Genomic DNA, 14727 nt, shown 5'->3' on the forward strand with positions numbered 1-14727 from the left:
CACTGCTTTCCTTGAATTCACTTATTAATGGTTGTTTGTGTATGTATGTGTGTGTGTGTGTGTGTGTGTGTGTGTGTGTGTAAAATCTTCGTGGTTTGCTACGTTATATACTATGTCATCTAAAATAGAGATTATTTTACCTCTTCCTTTCTGATTTGGATGCCCTTATTTCTTTTTCTTGTCTATGATTGTTCTTGAGAATAATTCTATGTTGAAAAGAAATGAGTGTGTACATCCCTGCATTGTGCTGGATCTTAGTAGAAAATCTGTTTTCCCCCATTGATTGTAATGTTAGGTGTAGGTTTTCATAAATGGCCTTAAATGTTGAGGAACTTTATGTCTATTCCTAACCTGTTGAGAATTCCTGTCAAGAAAGGATGTTTGCCTTTGTTGAATGTTTTCTTGTATATTGATGGAGATAATCATGTGCTTTTTTAATCTCATTTTGTTAATGTAGTATATCACAGTTGATTGATTTGCATGTGTTAAATGAATCTTGCATGACCTACTTGGTCATGATGTATAACTTTTTGGATGTGTTGTTGAATTCAGTTTGCTAATATTTTATTGATGATTTTTACATTAATTTGGCCTATTTTGTTTTCTTGTGATGTCTTATCTGGCTTATGTATCAGGGTAATGCTGACTTCATAAAATGTGTTAGGAAGTTTTCTATCTTGATATTTTGGAAAAGTTTAAGAAGAATTTTATTTAATTCTTCTTTGAGTGTTTGATAGAATTCAGCCATGAAGCCATCTGGTCCTGAGCTTTTCTTTGTTGGAAGGTGTAAATTACTTCTTCAACTTCTTTAGTTGTTGTTGACCTGTTCAGACTTTCTGTTTCTTTCTGATTCATTCTTGGTGGGTTGTGTTTATCTTAGAACTTATCCATTTCCTCTAGGATATTTAATTTGTTGGCATAGACTTGTTCATAATAGTCCTTTATGATCCTTTTTATTTCTGATGCATCTGTTATAATGCCTTTGCTTTCATTTTTTATTTTACTTATTCAAGTCTTCTCTCTTTTTCTCTCCAAGTTAGAAAAAAAATGTGTATTCTGCCACTGTTGAATGGCAAATTCTGTAGATTTAAAAAAAATTTTTTTTTAGTTGTTGATGGACCTTTATTTATTTATTAACTTATATGTGGTGCTGAGAATTGAACCCAATGTCTCACACATGCTAGGCAAGCACGCTACCACTGAGCCATAACCTCAGTCCTCTGTAGGTGTTTTTATGTCCATTTTGCCTGAAGTGCTATTCAAGTTTAGTATTCTTTTTTTTAACTTTTTTTATTGATTCTTTTTAGTTATATAAGAGACATTAAGATACATTTTGACTTAATCACAAAAGTAAGGAATATAATATGCTCTAATTCAGACCCAGCACTCCCTCCTTCCTCTCCCTCCTCCTGTACCTCTCCCTTTACTCTAATGACCTTTTAGCAATTTATTGATAGTTTTTTTTTTTAAACTACTGTCTTGTGTGTATACTTGATGCTGGGATTTACTGTGCTTTATTTATGTGTGTACATACAAAAGGTCAGTCAGATTCATTTGACTGTCCTTCCTTTTCCCATTCCTCCTTTCATTGATGTGGCTGTGTCCTTGTAGTATTCTGTTTTTAAGTCCTTTGGGTATAGACGGAGAAGTGGGATAGCTGGGTCAAATGGTGGTTCCATTCCAAGTTTTCTGAGGACTTGCCATACTACTTTCCAGAGTGGTTGCACCGGCAATATATGAGTGGACCTTTTTCCCCATCCTCAGCAACATTTACTGTTGCTTGTTTTGTTCATAATTGCCATTTTGACTGGAGTGAAATGAAGTCTCAGTTTTACTTTGCATTTCTCTAATTGCTAGAGATGTTGAATATTTTTTCAAATATTTGTTGACTGATCATATTTCTTATTCTGTGAAGTTCAATTCCTTTCCTCATTTATTGATTGGGTTATTTGTTTTTTAGTGTTTTGTTTTCTGAATTCTTTATATATCCTAGAAATTAATGCTCTATCTGAAGTGCAGGTGGCAAAGATTTTCTCCCATTCTATAGGTGCTCTCTTCATCTTCTTGATTGTTTCTTTTGCTATGAAGAAGCTTTTTAGTTTGATACCATCCGATGTATTGATTCTTGATTTTACTTCTTGTGCTTTAGGAGTCTTGTTGAGGAATTTGGTTCCTAAGCATGACATAACAGAGACTGGCCCTACTTTTTCATCTAGTAGGTGCAGTATCTCTTGTCTAATGCCTAAGTCCTTGATCCACTTTGAGTTGAGTTTTGTGTAGAGTGAGAAATAGGCATTTAATTTCATTTTGCTATATATGGATTTCCAGTTTTCTGAGTACCATTTGTTGAAGAGGCTATCTTTTCTTCAATGTATGTTTATGGTACCTTTGTCTAGTATGAGATAACTGTATTTATGTGGGTTTGTCTCTGTGTCTTCTATTCTGTACCATTGGTCTTTATGTCTGTTTTTGTGCCAATACCGTGCCGTTTTTTTACTATTGCTTCTTAGTATAATTTAAGTTCTGGTATTGTGATGCTTCCTGCTTTTTCTTTTTCCAAATGAATTTCAAGACTGCCTTTTGTATTTCTATGAAGAATGTTATTAGAATTTAAATAGAAATTGCATTAAATCTGAATAGTGCTTTTGGTAGTGTGGCCATTTTGAAAATATTAATTCTGCCTATCCAAGAACATGGGAGATTTTTTTCATCTTCTAAGGTCTTCTTCAATTTCTTTCTTTAGTGTGCTGTAGTTTTTGTTGTAGTGGTCTTTCACCTCTTTTGTTAGATTGATTTCCCCATTTTTTTGAGGCTATTGTGAATGGCATAGTTTTCCTAGTTTCTCTTTCAGTTGACTTATCACTGATATACGGGAGCGCAATTGATTTATGGGTGTTAATTTTGTATTCTGCTACTTTACTGAATTAATTTATGAGTTGTATAATTTTTCTGATGAAATTTTTGGGTCTGTCTTCTGAATATGGAATCATGTTGTTAGCAAATAGGGATAGTTTGAGTTCTTCTTTTCCTATTTGTATCCCTTTAATTTCTTTCTTTGAGATAGGGTCTTACTTAGTTAGACTGGCCTCAAATTTTCTGACCCTCTGCTTCAGACTCCTGAGCTGCTGCATTACAGGCATGTGCCACTCCTCCCAGCTATAGATGTTTTAAAGTTTATTTTGTCTGAATGCAATTCAGATCCAGTATTCCATTTTAATTTTCTGCTTGTTCTATTTATTATTGGAAATATTATATTGAAGTCTCCTGCTATTATTTTATTGTTACCCATTTCTGCCTTATATTTGTTTTATGTATATAGGTTTAATAGTGTTGGGTGGTTACATACTTATGAATGCATACCTTCTTTGTCTTTTGTAGTAGCTTTTTATTTGAAGTTTAGTTTCTTAGATATCAGTGTAGTCACCCATTCTTCTTTGGTAAACATTTGCATAGAATTGTTTTTTGCATTCCTTCATGTGTTGTTGTTTTTTTTTTTTTGGTAGGGGGTACCCACAATTGAACTCAGGGACACTCAACCACTGAGTCTTGTCCCCAGTCCTATTTTGTATTTTATTTAGAGACAGGGTCTCACTGAGTTGCTTAGTGCCTCGTTGTTGCTGAACCTGGCTTTAAACTCATGATCATTTTGCCTCAGCCTCCTGAGCTTCTGGGGTTACAGACATGTGCCACTATGCCTGGCCTATGTGTATTTTTTAAGCTGAAGTGGATTTCTTGTAGGCAGCACAGTTAGATCTTCTTCTTCTTTTTTAAATCCATTCATCCACTCTGGGTGTGTGGGAGGGCACTGGGTACTGAGCTACCTCACCAGCCCTTTTTATTTTTTGAGACTGGGTCTTGCTAAGTTACAAAGGCTGTCCTTGAACTCTTGATCCTTCTGCCTCAGGCTCCCAAGTTGTTGGGATTACAGGTGTGCCATCATGCCATTCTATGTCTTTTGATTGAAGAATTTCATCCATTTAATTTCAAGATTTTTATCATTAGGTAAGGACTTTCTACCACCATTGTGGTATTTTCTGGTTGTTTTTTATAGATTCTTTGATAATGAAAGTATAATGTGCCACTTGTGTGGGTTGAATGTATTTGTGGACCTTGGAGGTTTATCAGTTTGGATGTCCATGTCTTTCAAGACATGGGAAGTCATTAGCAGCTATTTTATTAAATAAGTTTTTTGTCCCTTTCTCTCTTTTCCTTCTGGAACTCCCATAATATGAATATTTGTTTGCTTAAGGTTTCCCATACTCCTGTGGCTTTTCTTCACTTTTTTTACCCCTCTGCCTGAGTTATTTCAAAGACCTGTTTTTATATTTACAGATCTTTCTTCTGATTGATCTAGTTTGTTGTTGAAGTTCTGTATTATATATTTTTTTATTTCATTGAAATATCAGCCCCAAGGATTTGTTTCCTCTTTTTTTAATGATGACCATCTCTGTTGAATTTCTCATTCAGATCATGAATTGCCTTCCTAATTTCATTAAATTTTGTCTGTATTTTCTTGTGTCTTACTGAGTTCCTTTAACATAGTTATTTTACATTTCTTTTCAGGAAATTCATAAATTTCCATTTCTTTGTGGTCTGTTACTAAAGAATTAGTGATATCGTGTTTCCTTACTTTTTCATGTCTCTTGTGTCCCTGCATTGATTTCTGTCCATCTGGTAAAACTTTTACCTCTCCCAAACATCACAGAGGAAGACTTTCCCCTATAGGTGGGCCGAAAGGTGCTGGTCACAGTAGCTCTGGGTAGGTGCAATTATGTAGACTCTATGCAGCATCTTTAGTTGTGATCAACATCATTGATGAGTCCAGGTGTCTCAGTGGTCTAGGGTGCAAGAGTTTGTAGCAGTGATGGTGGTAACAGGTTATTGGGGTCCTCAGTGGTAAGGATCTCTTTAGAAATCTTGCTGTGTTTGTCTTTCCCACAGTGGGCATTTTTAGCTGAGAGATTTATCATGGTTGTCCAGTCAGATATTGTCCAAAGACAGTGATAATGTCACTGGGGTCCAGGGTATAAGTGCTTGGTGTGGCTTTGGAACTATGGTTCTGGGGTTAGGGACTTTTGAAACTATGGTAGCTTTGTAAGAATGAAACCTGAAGAATTGGTTCTCTATCTTTCTCTCTTTTTTTGTTTTGGTGTGCCACTCCTTGAACCCAGGGGCACTTAAACTCTGAGCCACATCCTTTTTATTTTTTATTTTGAGATAGGATCTTGCTAAATTGTTTAATTCCTGCTAAATTGCTGAGGCTGACTTTTAACTTGGTGATCCTCCTGCCTTAGCCTCCCAAGCTGCCTGGATTATAGGTATATGCCACCACACCCAGCTTGGTTCATTTTCAAAGGCATAGGTAGATACATTTCTCCCACAAAGTTGGGTCTGTTTCTCTGAGGCAGTACACTGGGACCACAGGGCAGGGATGTATGGATGTGACTTTGATCTTGGAGGGAAGGGCACAGCACTGGCATGGCTATGGGGAAGAAGTGCTTTGGGGGCTTGGGCCCTGGAAGACAGGGCACATCTGCAATTTGGACCTTAGAACCAACAGGACATAGTGGCAGCATGGGCCCTGGCACATGAGAGGTACCATGCATTGGTGACTCTAGACCCCCAAATGGTGGGAATGACACAAGCCATGCTCTGCGTGGCCAGGTGCTTCATCAGTAGCAGCAGTAGCAAGAACCTAGGAGAGGCAAGGCATAACTGTGGCTTGGGCCCTGGTAAATAAGCACCGGTGCAATGAAGATGCCCCCCTTTGGGTGCCTCAACAGATCATATTCTGGGTGCTTACTTCAGTTCCTGGAAGATGGAGCCTTGTGGCTATTCAACCTAGATGGCAGGGTAGCTAAACTCATCCAGGCCTTTGATTACTTACAGTACAAGTTTCTGCTTCAGTTTAGCCCCAGAAAACATAAATACACAGGTCAAATGAGGCTTTGATTCTTCAGGTCACGGTGCTGTGTCAGCTGTGGCTTTAGGGGGTACAACTGCGTTAGTGTGTCAGATGGTTGGGATTTACCCCTCCCAAGGGAGAGGGCTCCATGTTGGCTTGGGGACTAGAATTTGAAGTTGCTCTGGTAGTTCATGGCTGGTAGAGAGAATTGTGCCATTTCAGCTAAGGCCCTGAATGTGGGCTGTACCAATTATTGGGATGGGGTGTGTGTGTGTGACATGCACATGAAAGCTTGTTCCAGGGAGTAGAATGTAGCAGTTTCTAAGCTCAGGAATGATGGACTACTAGTAGAATTGGTGCAGTGGTGTCAAAGCCTCTAGTATTGAGGGATTCCATGGCTATTTGTCCCTGGAGTAAGGTGTACTCTAGCAGTGGTTCTGGTTCCGTGATAGGATAGTTAAATAGTAGCTTGAGCCAGGGGTGTGGGGTGAAGTTGTGAGTGGGTATGGAATTGGGGATGGGCAAGGCTCTGTTGGTTTCTTCTCTGCGGGTAGCATTATGTGGACTCTTGGGAGCTCCCTTGGCTGCTTTCCTTTAGTTATTTTGGTTGAACTATGGATATTTATTTTCTGTTTTGTGATTTTTTTTTAGGGGAGATCACTGAGAACTTCTGCTTAGCCATTTTCCTGATATCACTTGGCAGTCATTTCATTTCTTATTTAGATATGTGCTATTTAGTTTCTAAATGTTTGGAGACTTTCTGAAGATCTTTCCATTATTAATTTCCAATTTAGTATGGGGCAGAGAACATACTTTGTATACTTGAATCCTTATAATGTTCCTTGGTGATGTTCCTAATATTTAAATGTTCCTAATATTTAAAAAGTGATAATATATGCCTTCCATATAAAAATATTCTATAAGTACTGTTTTGTGACCATTTTCACAAAGCAATATATTCTGGAAAGTTTTTTTTTTTTTTTTTTAGCAAACATTTTCTAAAGCTCAACCTAAACATTTTTTTGAGGTAGAATTTTTGGCTCAAAAAATCAAAACAATGTAAAAATACATATTGAGAAATATTTCCTCCCATTTCCTTTCACATTATTCTTACAGTATTAGTTTCAAGGATATTCATTTTGTATTTATCATGCAAACACAAGCAAATATGCAACCTTTACCCAAAAAGTGTACAGTGGGACACTTAGTCATTGTATGTGAATATACTATAATTTATTTACTCTATATTTACCAGTTTTTCTAATTTTAAGAAAAACTAAATACCTTCTCTGTGCTGAGTACTGTGCTGGCCAATGTTATGGTTTTCATTTAGTTTTTGTTACAGCCATATCACATGAAAACTCATCAGCTCATTTTATAGATAGTGACTTTATATAAACTGAGATCTTATATATGTATTATTTTCTGATAACATCTTCAAGGACATTCTTGTACTTTGTGTTCTTGATGATAAGCATATAGATTTCAATAAATGGACCTGTGTAAATACTTGAGCTTTTTAGTTCAGTTAGCCCATGTTGTAAATAATGAGGGCTTTGGTTCTAAACACAGTGTATTGTGTCCCCTGCCTTCATTTCCCTCTTTGAAGTCCACTACATCCATTTACAAATGATACACAGTAGATACATGATGGTTTAGTAGAAGAGCATGCAATTACAGTGAGGAGATTAGTTGTGCTTCTTTTGAAATCTTGCACTGTAATATGTATAGAAAAAAATTCAGGGGAGTGTGATGGATGTGAGTTAAGATATCTCTGAGAGATTTTGTGGGATGACTGTGGCGGATGACATGGTACCATGATAGCTTGTCCCCAAAGGGTAAAGTGCAGCAGTAGATATGAGAGAGTACCAACTCAGGCTCTATTGATTAGGATGTGTAAATACTGGGTTCCTTTCTCTCTCATTTTTTCAGGGTGGGTTCTAGGCCCAGAGGATAATTTTAGTGTAAACCCAAGAGTCCATTCATAACCACTTAGTTTACACTGTGCAGCCTGTTGTCCAGGCCACACATCAGGGGAAAGGATTTTTCAGGTGAAGATAGGTCTTTTCCTACCTGGATCTCATTGACTGAGGGACTGGACAAAGTACTTTAGCCATAATCCTCATAATAACCATACCTGATAAGTATTATTACCCTTTTTCTGAAAATAAGGAAACTTAGAATAGGCAAATTCTTGTCCAAGAACACTGATAAATGACTGGTAAAGGAAAGTGTCAAAATCACAACTGTAGTTTTTAACTATAGTTTTGTTTGGAATCAAAGTTTTTTTTTTCTTTCTATTGTCTCTTGGGATACTAAGCAACATCACTAGTTTTGAAGAATTTATTATAAGAGAATTTGAACTATGTTTAATTTTCTGGAATTCTAATTTTTACTTTTATGACAAATTGGAGTCTGTAAAGGAAGAAAATTAAAATTTAGATTACTCTAATAAAATTATTTTAAAGCCCTTGAATATGACTGATCAAAAATAGCAATTTTTTAATATTTATTTTTTTTAAAAAAATCAATAAAAAATAAAATAATACTATGCTTAAAAAAAGGCAATTTTTTTTTGAAACAAATATCGACAAGGAATTGAAACAATAATTAGCCCAACACGAGCCAGGTATTTTATTTCTACATAGAAAGGGAATCAAAATATGGTACTGCTTTGACATAAGCTTATTATTAGTAGACTCCTGAAAGGTAGCATTTTGTGCCTGAAAACAAGTTGGGGATTTCTCTCATGTGCTGGGCCATGTTTATATTAGGTTATGCACGGCAGCATGGCAGTTTATTTTGCAGATGTTCATAATGTACAGTCTTAAATCTTATTTCTATTTCTGGCATGCTTTTAAGTATGACTCATGCTTTCTTGAGGCCATCCTAAAAATACAGCTAGTTTCAATCATTAATGTAAATACACCACAGGCATCACATAGCACTATATAATGCTTTCTTTTAGCATTTTAATGAAATTTCCTGACAAATTAAATATGGGATTTGTTTGTTTGTTTGTTTTTCAAAATATACTATCCTAAAAAAGGAATAAAGAAAGTAGAATTTTTTTATGGAGAAGTGAGTCCTGTGATAATATAATGTACATAACATAATGACTGACATTTTAATAGAAAGAATAGAATATATTATTGATATCACCAAAAATAAGAGAAATAGAACTAATGGACAGAACATTGAGTCCACTAAAATTTTTGATGTATCCCTGTGGGTCTGCACTTGTAGGGAAAGTCTTGAACCTAGAGGACATAATGACTAGAATGTAGGCTTTAGATTGGAACAACTTGGGTCTAATATTGGTTTAAGGACTTACCAACTGAACAAATGATATTGCCTTTTCAACTTTGCTTTTCTTATTATAAGAAATAATGAGTATTTAACAAACACATAGCACTTACTGGACCATGTTCTAGCTCTGTGAGTACAATTTTTAGGTCCCTTATACAGATGGGGAAACTGCACACAGATTAAATAACTGGATTAAGGTTACACAGCTAGTAAATAATAGATTTACAATTTGAACCCAGACAGTGTGGCTCAGGTCTGTGTCCTTACACAGATGTAGTCTGTTGCCTCATTGGGTTATTGTGAGATCTAAATTATTTTCTACACTATAGAAGATCATTTGTATTTTTATCTAGCACAGGATAAGAATGCAATAATTTATGGTTATTAGGGCTATTTTTTTTGGGGGGGGAAGATGAAAGTAGGGAAAAATATGGTCATTGTAAGATACACCATAGCCTATAAGATCTGCCACAAGATTAAGAAGCTACTTAGAATTGAAAGTGATGATGAAAGCCTTAGATATCCTGACATCTCCTCCAGGCCTACATAAAGGAAGAATTTGCTACTGACTTGCATCCCTAACAATGTCATCTTGCAACAGGTAGGGGAACTGAGAGGCATGCTTTCTCTGGGCTTAATATTGACTAATTACAACTCCTTAGCAATGTGCTGGTAATGGAGGCAATTGAGGAAAAAAAAAGTCTATATAGCATTTCTCAATTAGGATGCTATTAACCTTTTGGCAGTATGGGACTATCTTGGACATTTCATTTAGCATCACTAAATATTGGTAGTAAACCAAATTATTCCTAATTGCCTGAAGCTTTGCAACAATTGAAAGTATTCTGAGACATTTCCAGATGCCTTCTGCAGGTATTGGGTTATGGCAGTACTACCATTGGTTGAAAACCACTGTTGAGTGCTAAGAATAAGGGAAGTGGTTGCTGAAAATTGTCAGATATTTCTTAAGCCAGTGGTTCTCAACACACATGAAATGGAGGACACTCTCATGAGCATTCACAGGTCTATACACAATTCCTAGGGTTCTAACTTTAAATAACTCCATGCCTTTCTGCATTTGATTGAGAACTGCTGCCTTGGATTTAAAACAACCTTGAAAATGAATATAGTTCCAAGATCAAGACATTTAAATAGACTGGAACTATCTAGAACTAAAATAAGACTGTTATTATGAATAGTTACCAATAGTTATAAATAATAAAAGGTGGGAGGAAGCTGAAGAGACCAACTTGGCTTTACCTTTTAGAACTTGGCAAAGTTCAGTAGTCAAGTCTAGATAATGGAATATCAGGCACATTGCCAAAGTTGAACACAAAGAGTAACATGAAACTGTGAGAGTAGGGTAAGAAAGCCTGTGGCCAGAATAAGCCAAGGTTTGTAAAGTAGGAAAAAATACCCCAAATGTTTTTAACAATTTATTTGATATTAGAGTAAGAAGAAGTAGTAGCTCTGCAGCATAGGGAAATTGTGTCATATTACTGATAAAGAATTTAGGGTTTCTTAATTCTTATTTATTTTGTCCTTAAACAGCAGGGAGACTGACTTATTTTGAAATAAGATTAGACTGTTTATCACAAAGATGGATAGGAAAAAAATAGTTACAAGGACATCTGTTAGTTATATGTGAGGTTAACTCTGTAGACCCAGGTGAATTGAATCCTAATACCAAGAAACTACTTGAAAGAGTTCTCAGAAGTATAAATATTAGAGCAGTGTTTTTCAATCAGTTTTTTATTATGGTTCTTTTAAGGACATTCTTCTCCATCTCAATTTTCTTCTCCAATTCCATGAAATTTTAATACCACAGAGATGTTGTATACCCATTTTTGTAAAGGTCCTCCTTTTAGAGGACCACAAGACATTGTTATATCGAAGATTTTTTTTCTCAAACTCTCTTCCAGTAGCTTCCCCTGAAGATGTATGTCCCCATCCATGTCTTACCTCTAAGACAAAAAAGGAGCCAAGTACCTCCACTTGCGTTGATTTTCAGACATAGAGGAGTTTGTTTTGGGGAAATTACAAGATGCTTTAGTTTACTCCACTGATGTAATAAACCAACCAATCTACCCAAAACCTCTCCCTTGATCTTTCTACCAGGATAAAGAAAACCAGAAAATTACCTTTTCTAGCGATTAGTTTTCTTTGGGAGTGAGGGGCTAATAATGTTGTGCTGTCAGAGGACAACAAAACAAAACAAAACCACTTGCACTTCTATGCAAGCTTTCTTAGTTGGATGTTTAAATTATTTCATGACTTCATTGGATGATTAAACAAAGTTAAAAAAGCATGGATATTCAATATATGCAAAAGAGTATATAATATACGTTTCTCACTTTATGTATATATAAAATGTAGCATAATAAAGCAAACACTGTAGCCCATGTCCAATTTAAAAACTAGACTACTACTCATATACCATTGTATCGTTCCATGAGGATCTCTGTGATTCCATGCCCACCTCACATCCCCATGCATCCAGTTTTTTGAATTTATCATTCCTTTGCTTTTTGAGCATTGTTTTGTCATGTTATCTCAAAAGAATTCATTTTCTGGTTTGTTGAACTTTATCACAATAGTTCAAATGATTTATTTTGTGACAGTTTTTCACTCGATATGATATTTTTAAGGTTCAGCATTTGTTGGCATTTTCCCTTATCTGAAATGCTTGGAACCAGGAGTATTTTGGATTTCACATTTTTTTAAAAATGTGGAATATTTTTTTGGAATATTTGTTTATATATTAGAGATGAGACCCATGTTTAAACATGAAATTCACTTATATTGCATTATACACATTGTGTATACACATTAATAATGTGTATACACATTATACACATTATAATGTGTATACACATTATACACATTATACACATTGCCTGAAGATAATTTCAAACAACATAGTCCATTTACATTTTGACTACAGCCTGTCACATGAGATCACATGTGAAATTTTTCACTTGTGGTGTTATCTAGGCACTCAAAAATTTCACATTTTGGAGCATTTAGATTTCAGATTTTTTTCGAAGTAGGTTATAATTTATTCTGTTTTTGTTCTTTTGTAAATTTTCCATCATGTGTAGTTTATCATTTTCCTTTCCCCAGTTTTATTTCATTTTGAACAATGTTGCTCAGAGTATTCTACATGTCTTTTAGTTGTACAAGGGCAAGAGATTTTCCTATATACCTAGAGATGGACTCTTTGAGTCATTGGGTAGTTTACACATGAACAAACACAATTTATCTGTATTAATTTAAATATTTTAGAACATGTTGAGGTAGAAGATAAGCACATTGGAGCTTATTTAGTAGCAGACTTAGAAGGGCATTGTATAGAGTAGTCTTCTGTTCCCAAAAGAATTTGTACAGAAGAATAGATTTAAATTATAAATTCCAAAGTAGTTTTGAATCTACATCAGACTTTCTAGTTGTGGAGTTTGGGAAACCTTAAAAACATTGCTAACTTAAGTTATACTTACTTGTCTCCAAATTTTCAAGTCTGTGATAATCATTAATTGAGGTGATTGTTTGTATCTCCCTTTTGGAACAAAAGGGTAAGGCTGTGGAATTGTGGTAAAATAATGATACCAGTTCCTCAAGTTATCCTTGAAAATTACTTTCATTTCTTTAGGGAAACTTATAGTTGATTATTCAAATGTCCTTATATGTTTTCACATGTAGGGTATGTGACTTTTTGTGATATCAAAGACTTCGTGCTGTTTTATCATTGATAATAATAGTTTTATTGTGAAAGAGTAAAAATTCACCAGGTATCTCTATAGTCTCAGTCTCATTTCTTGTCTCATACACACACACACACATACACACACACACATATTTTAAAATATACAGTCTGCATTGCTCAGAGATTTGTACTAAAAATGTTAGTCCAATTTGCATTTCATTTTCTCTTTTTTCCTACTTAAAGTTTCAGACCCTCCGACTCAATCTGTAGTTCAGCATCTAAGATGGATAATGCAGAAGGATCTTTTGGGGCAAGATATCTTTCTGATAGGACCACCTGGACCTCTTCGACGCTCTATTGCTATGCAATACTTGGTGAGCAATCAATTCTTGTCAATTCATAAAGGTCTTAATTTTGATAATCTATGTAACAAAGTAAGTAAGCATTAAGATTTATAAAAATATCAGAATTAATGACTTCTTGAAATACCAGTATCAAAGGGTAATATATAAATGTTTGGCAAAAGTTATTTGGGAAGAAAGTACACATCTACTATGAATGGCTTTAGCAGATTTTTCTGTAACTAGAAATTCCTCCACTTTAAATAGAAAAGAAGTAAGAACCCAGACAAGTAGTGGATAGAACCAGCAAACAAACAACAAACACACTTTAGTTTTAAACTACCCAGTGAACTTTCCTTATCTCAGGTTTACAGCTTAAAAACCCAGTTACCTTGAATTGATGAAATGATAGTCTTTGGAGGGAATGTAAAGGTTTGTAAATCATTTCTAATGTGTTATATGCTTTCTTTTTTTTTCTTTAACTAGACAAGAAAACAAATTATCAGAACTTGATTAGCACGTTCTATCTTTATCCAATAATAAGTGATGGAGCTCGACTTTAAATCTCATATTGTTTCCCCTTTTTGACATGTTATCCAATGCTAGAGGTTCTTTAATAGAATTGAAATGTTTAAATATCAACCCAAATAAAGTTTTATAAGACTTTTCTACAGATTTATCAATGTTAATCGATTGGCATTGCTATACTGAATCAAGGAAGAATGCCATCAAATGAAGTTGTGCTCTAACAATAGTTTTTAGGATGAAGGGAAAACCATTGTTTAAAACTCCTTTGTATTATTTGGTATTAAAGGATTGGTTTCTATGTTATTGAATTCTACAACATATACTTAATTTTATTTCAGTGGTGAATTTACTTTGGTACTTCAAAAAGCATGTGAGGAAGGAATGATAAAAATACGTTGGACGGGCTGGGGTTGTAGCTCAGTGGTTGAGTGCTTGCCTGGCATGTGTGAGGCACTGGGTTTGATCCTCAGCACCACATAAAAAAAATAAATGAATAAAAACAAAGATATTGTGTCCATTTACAACTAAAAAAATGTTAAAAAAATACATTGGACAAGCTGGGCAACAGTGGTACATACCTACAAACAGCTATTAAGAAAGATCACATGTTTGAGGTAGGCAACTTAAAGAGATTTTGTCTCAAAGTATGAAAAAGACTGGAGGTGTAGCTCAGTGGTATAGGACCCCCAGTTCAAACCCCATAAAATGGATAGGACAGAACCTAATTCTTACTACCCTTACCTTTTGTATCTTACTTATTCCTAGATTCAGTGTGTGAGGCCTAACATGCCTTTATAGCATTATCATGTCTTTTTAAATAATGTTATTGTATTTTTATAACTTTATTTTATTAATTTTTATGTGGCGTTGAGGATTGAACCCAGTGCCTCGAACATTGTTAGGTAAACACTCTGCTACTGAGCTACGACCACAGCCCCTTA

General features: G+C 35.1%; 1 protein-coding gene across 1 annotated transcript in view; it reads left to right on the forward strand.

Moving 5' to 3' along the window:
* The window catches only part of Vwa8 (von Willebrand factor A domain containing 8), a 396504-nt gene that overhangs the window by 37203 nt on the left and 344574 nt on the right, over window positions 1-14727 (forward strand). Inside the window, exon 3 of the mRNA XM_077795206.1 lies at window positions 13161-13291. Within this exon, the coding sequence (XP_077651332.1) occupies window positions 13161-13291 (131 nt within the window). The remainder of the gene's footprint in view (window positions 1-13160; window positions 13292-14727) is intronic.

Source organism: Urocitellus parryii, chromosome 2 (assembly GCF_045843805.1).
Source record: "Urocitellus parryii isolate mUroPar1 chromosome 2, mUroPar1.hap1, whole genome shotgun sequence".
In the NCBI taxonomy this organism is placed as follows: Eukaryota; Metazoa; Chordata; class Mammalia; order Rodentia; family Sciuridae; genus Urocitellus; species Urocitellus parryii.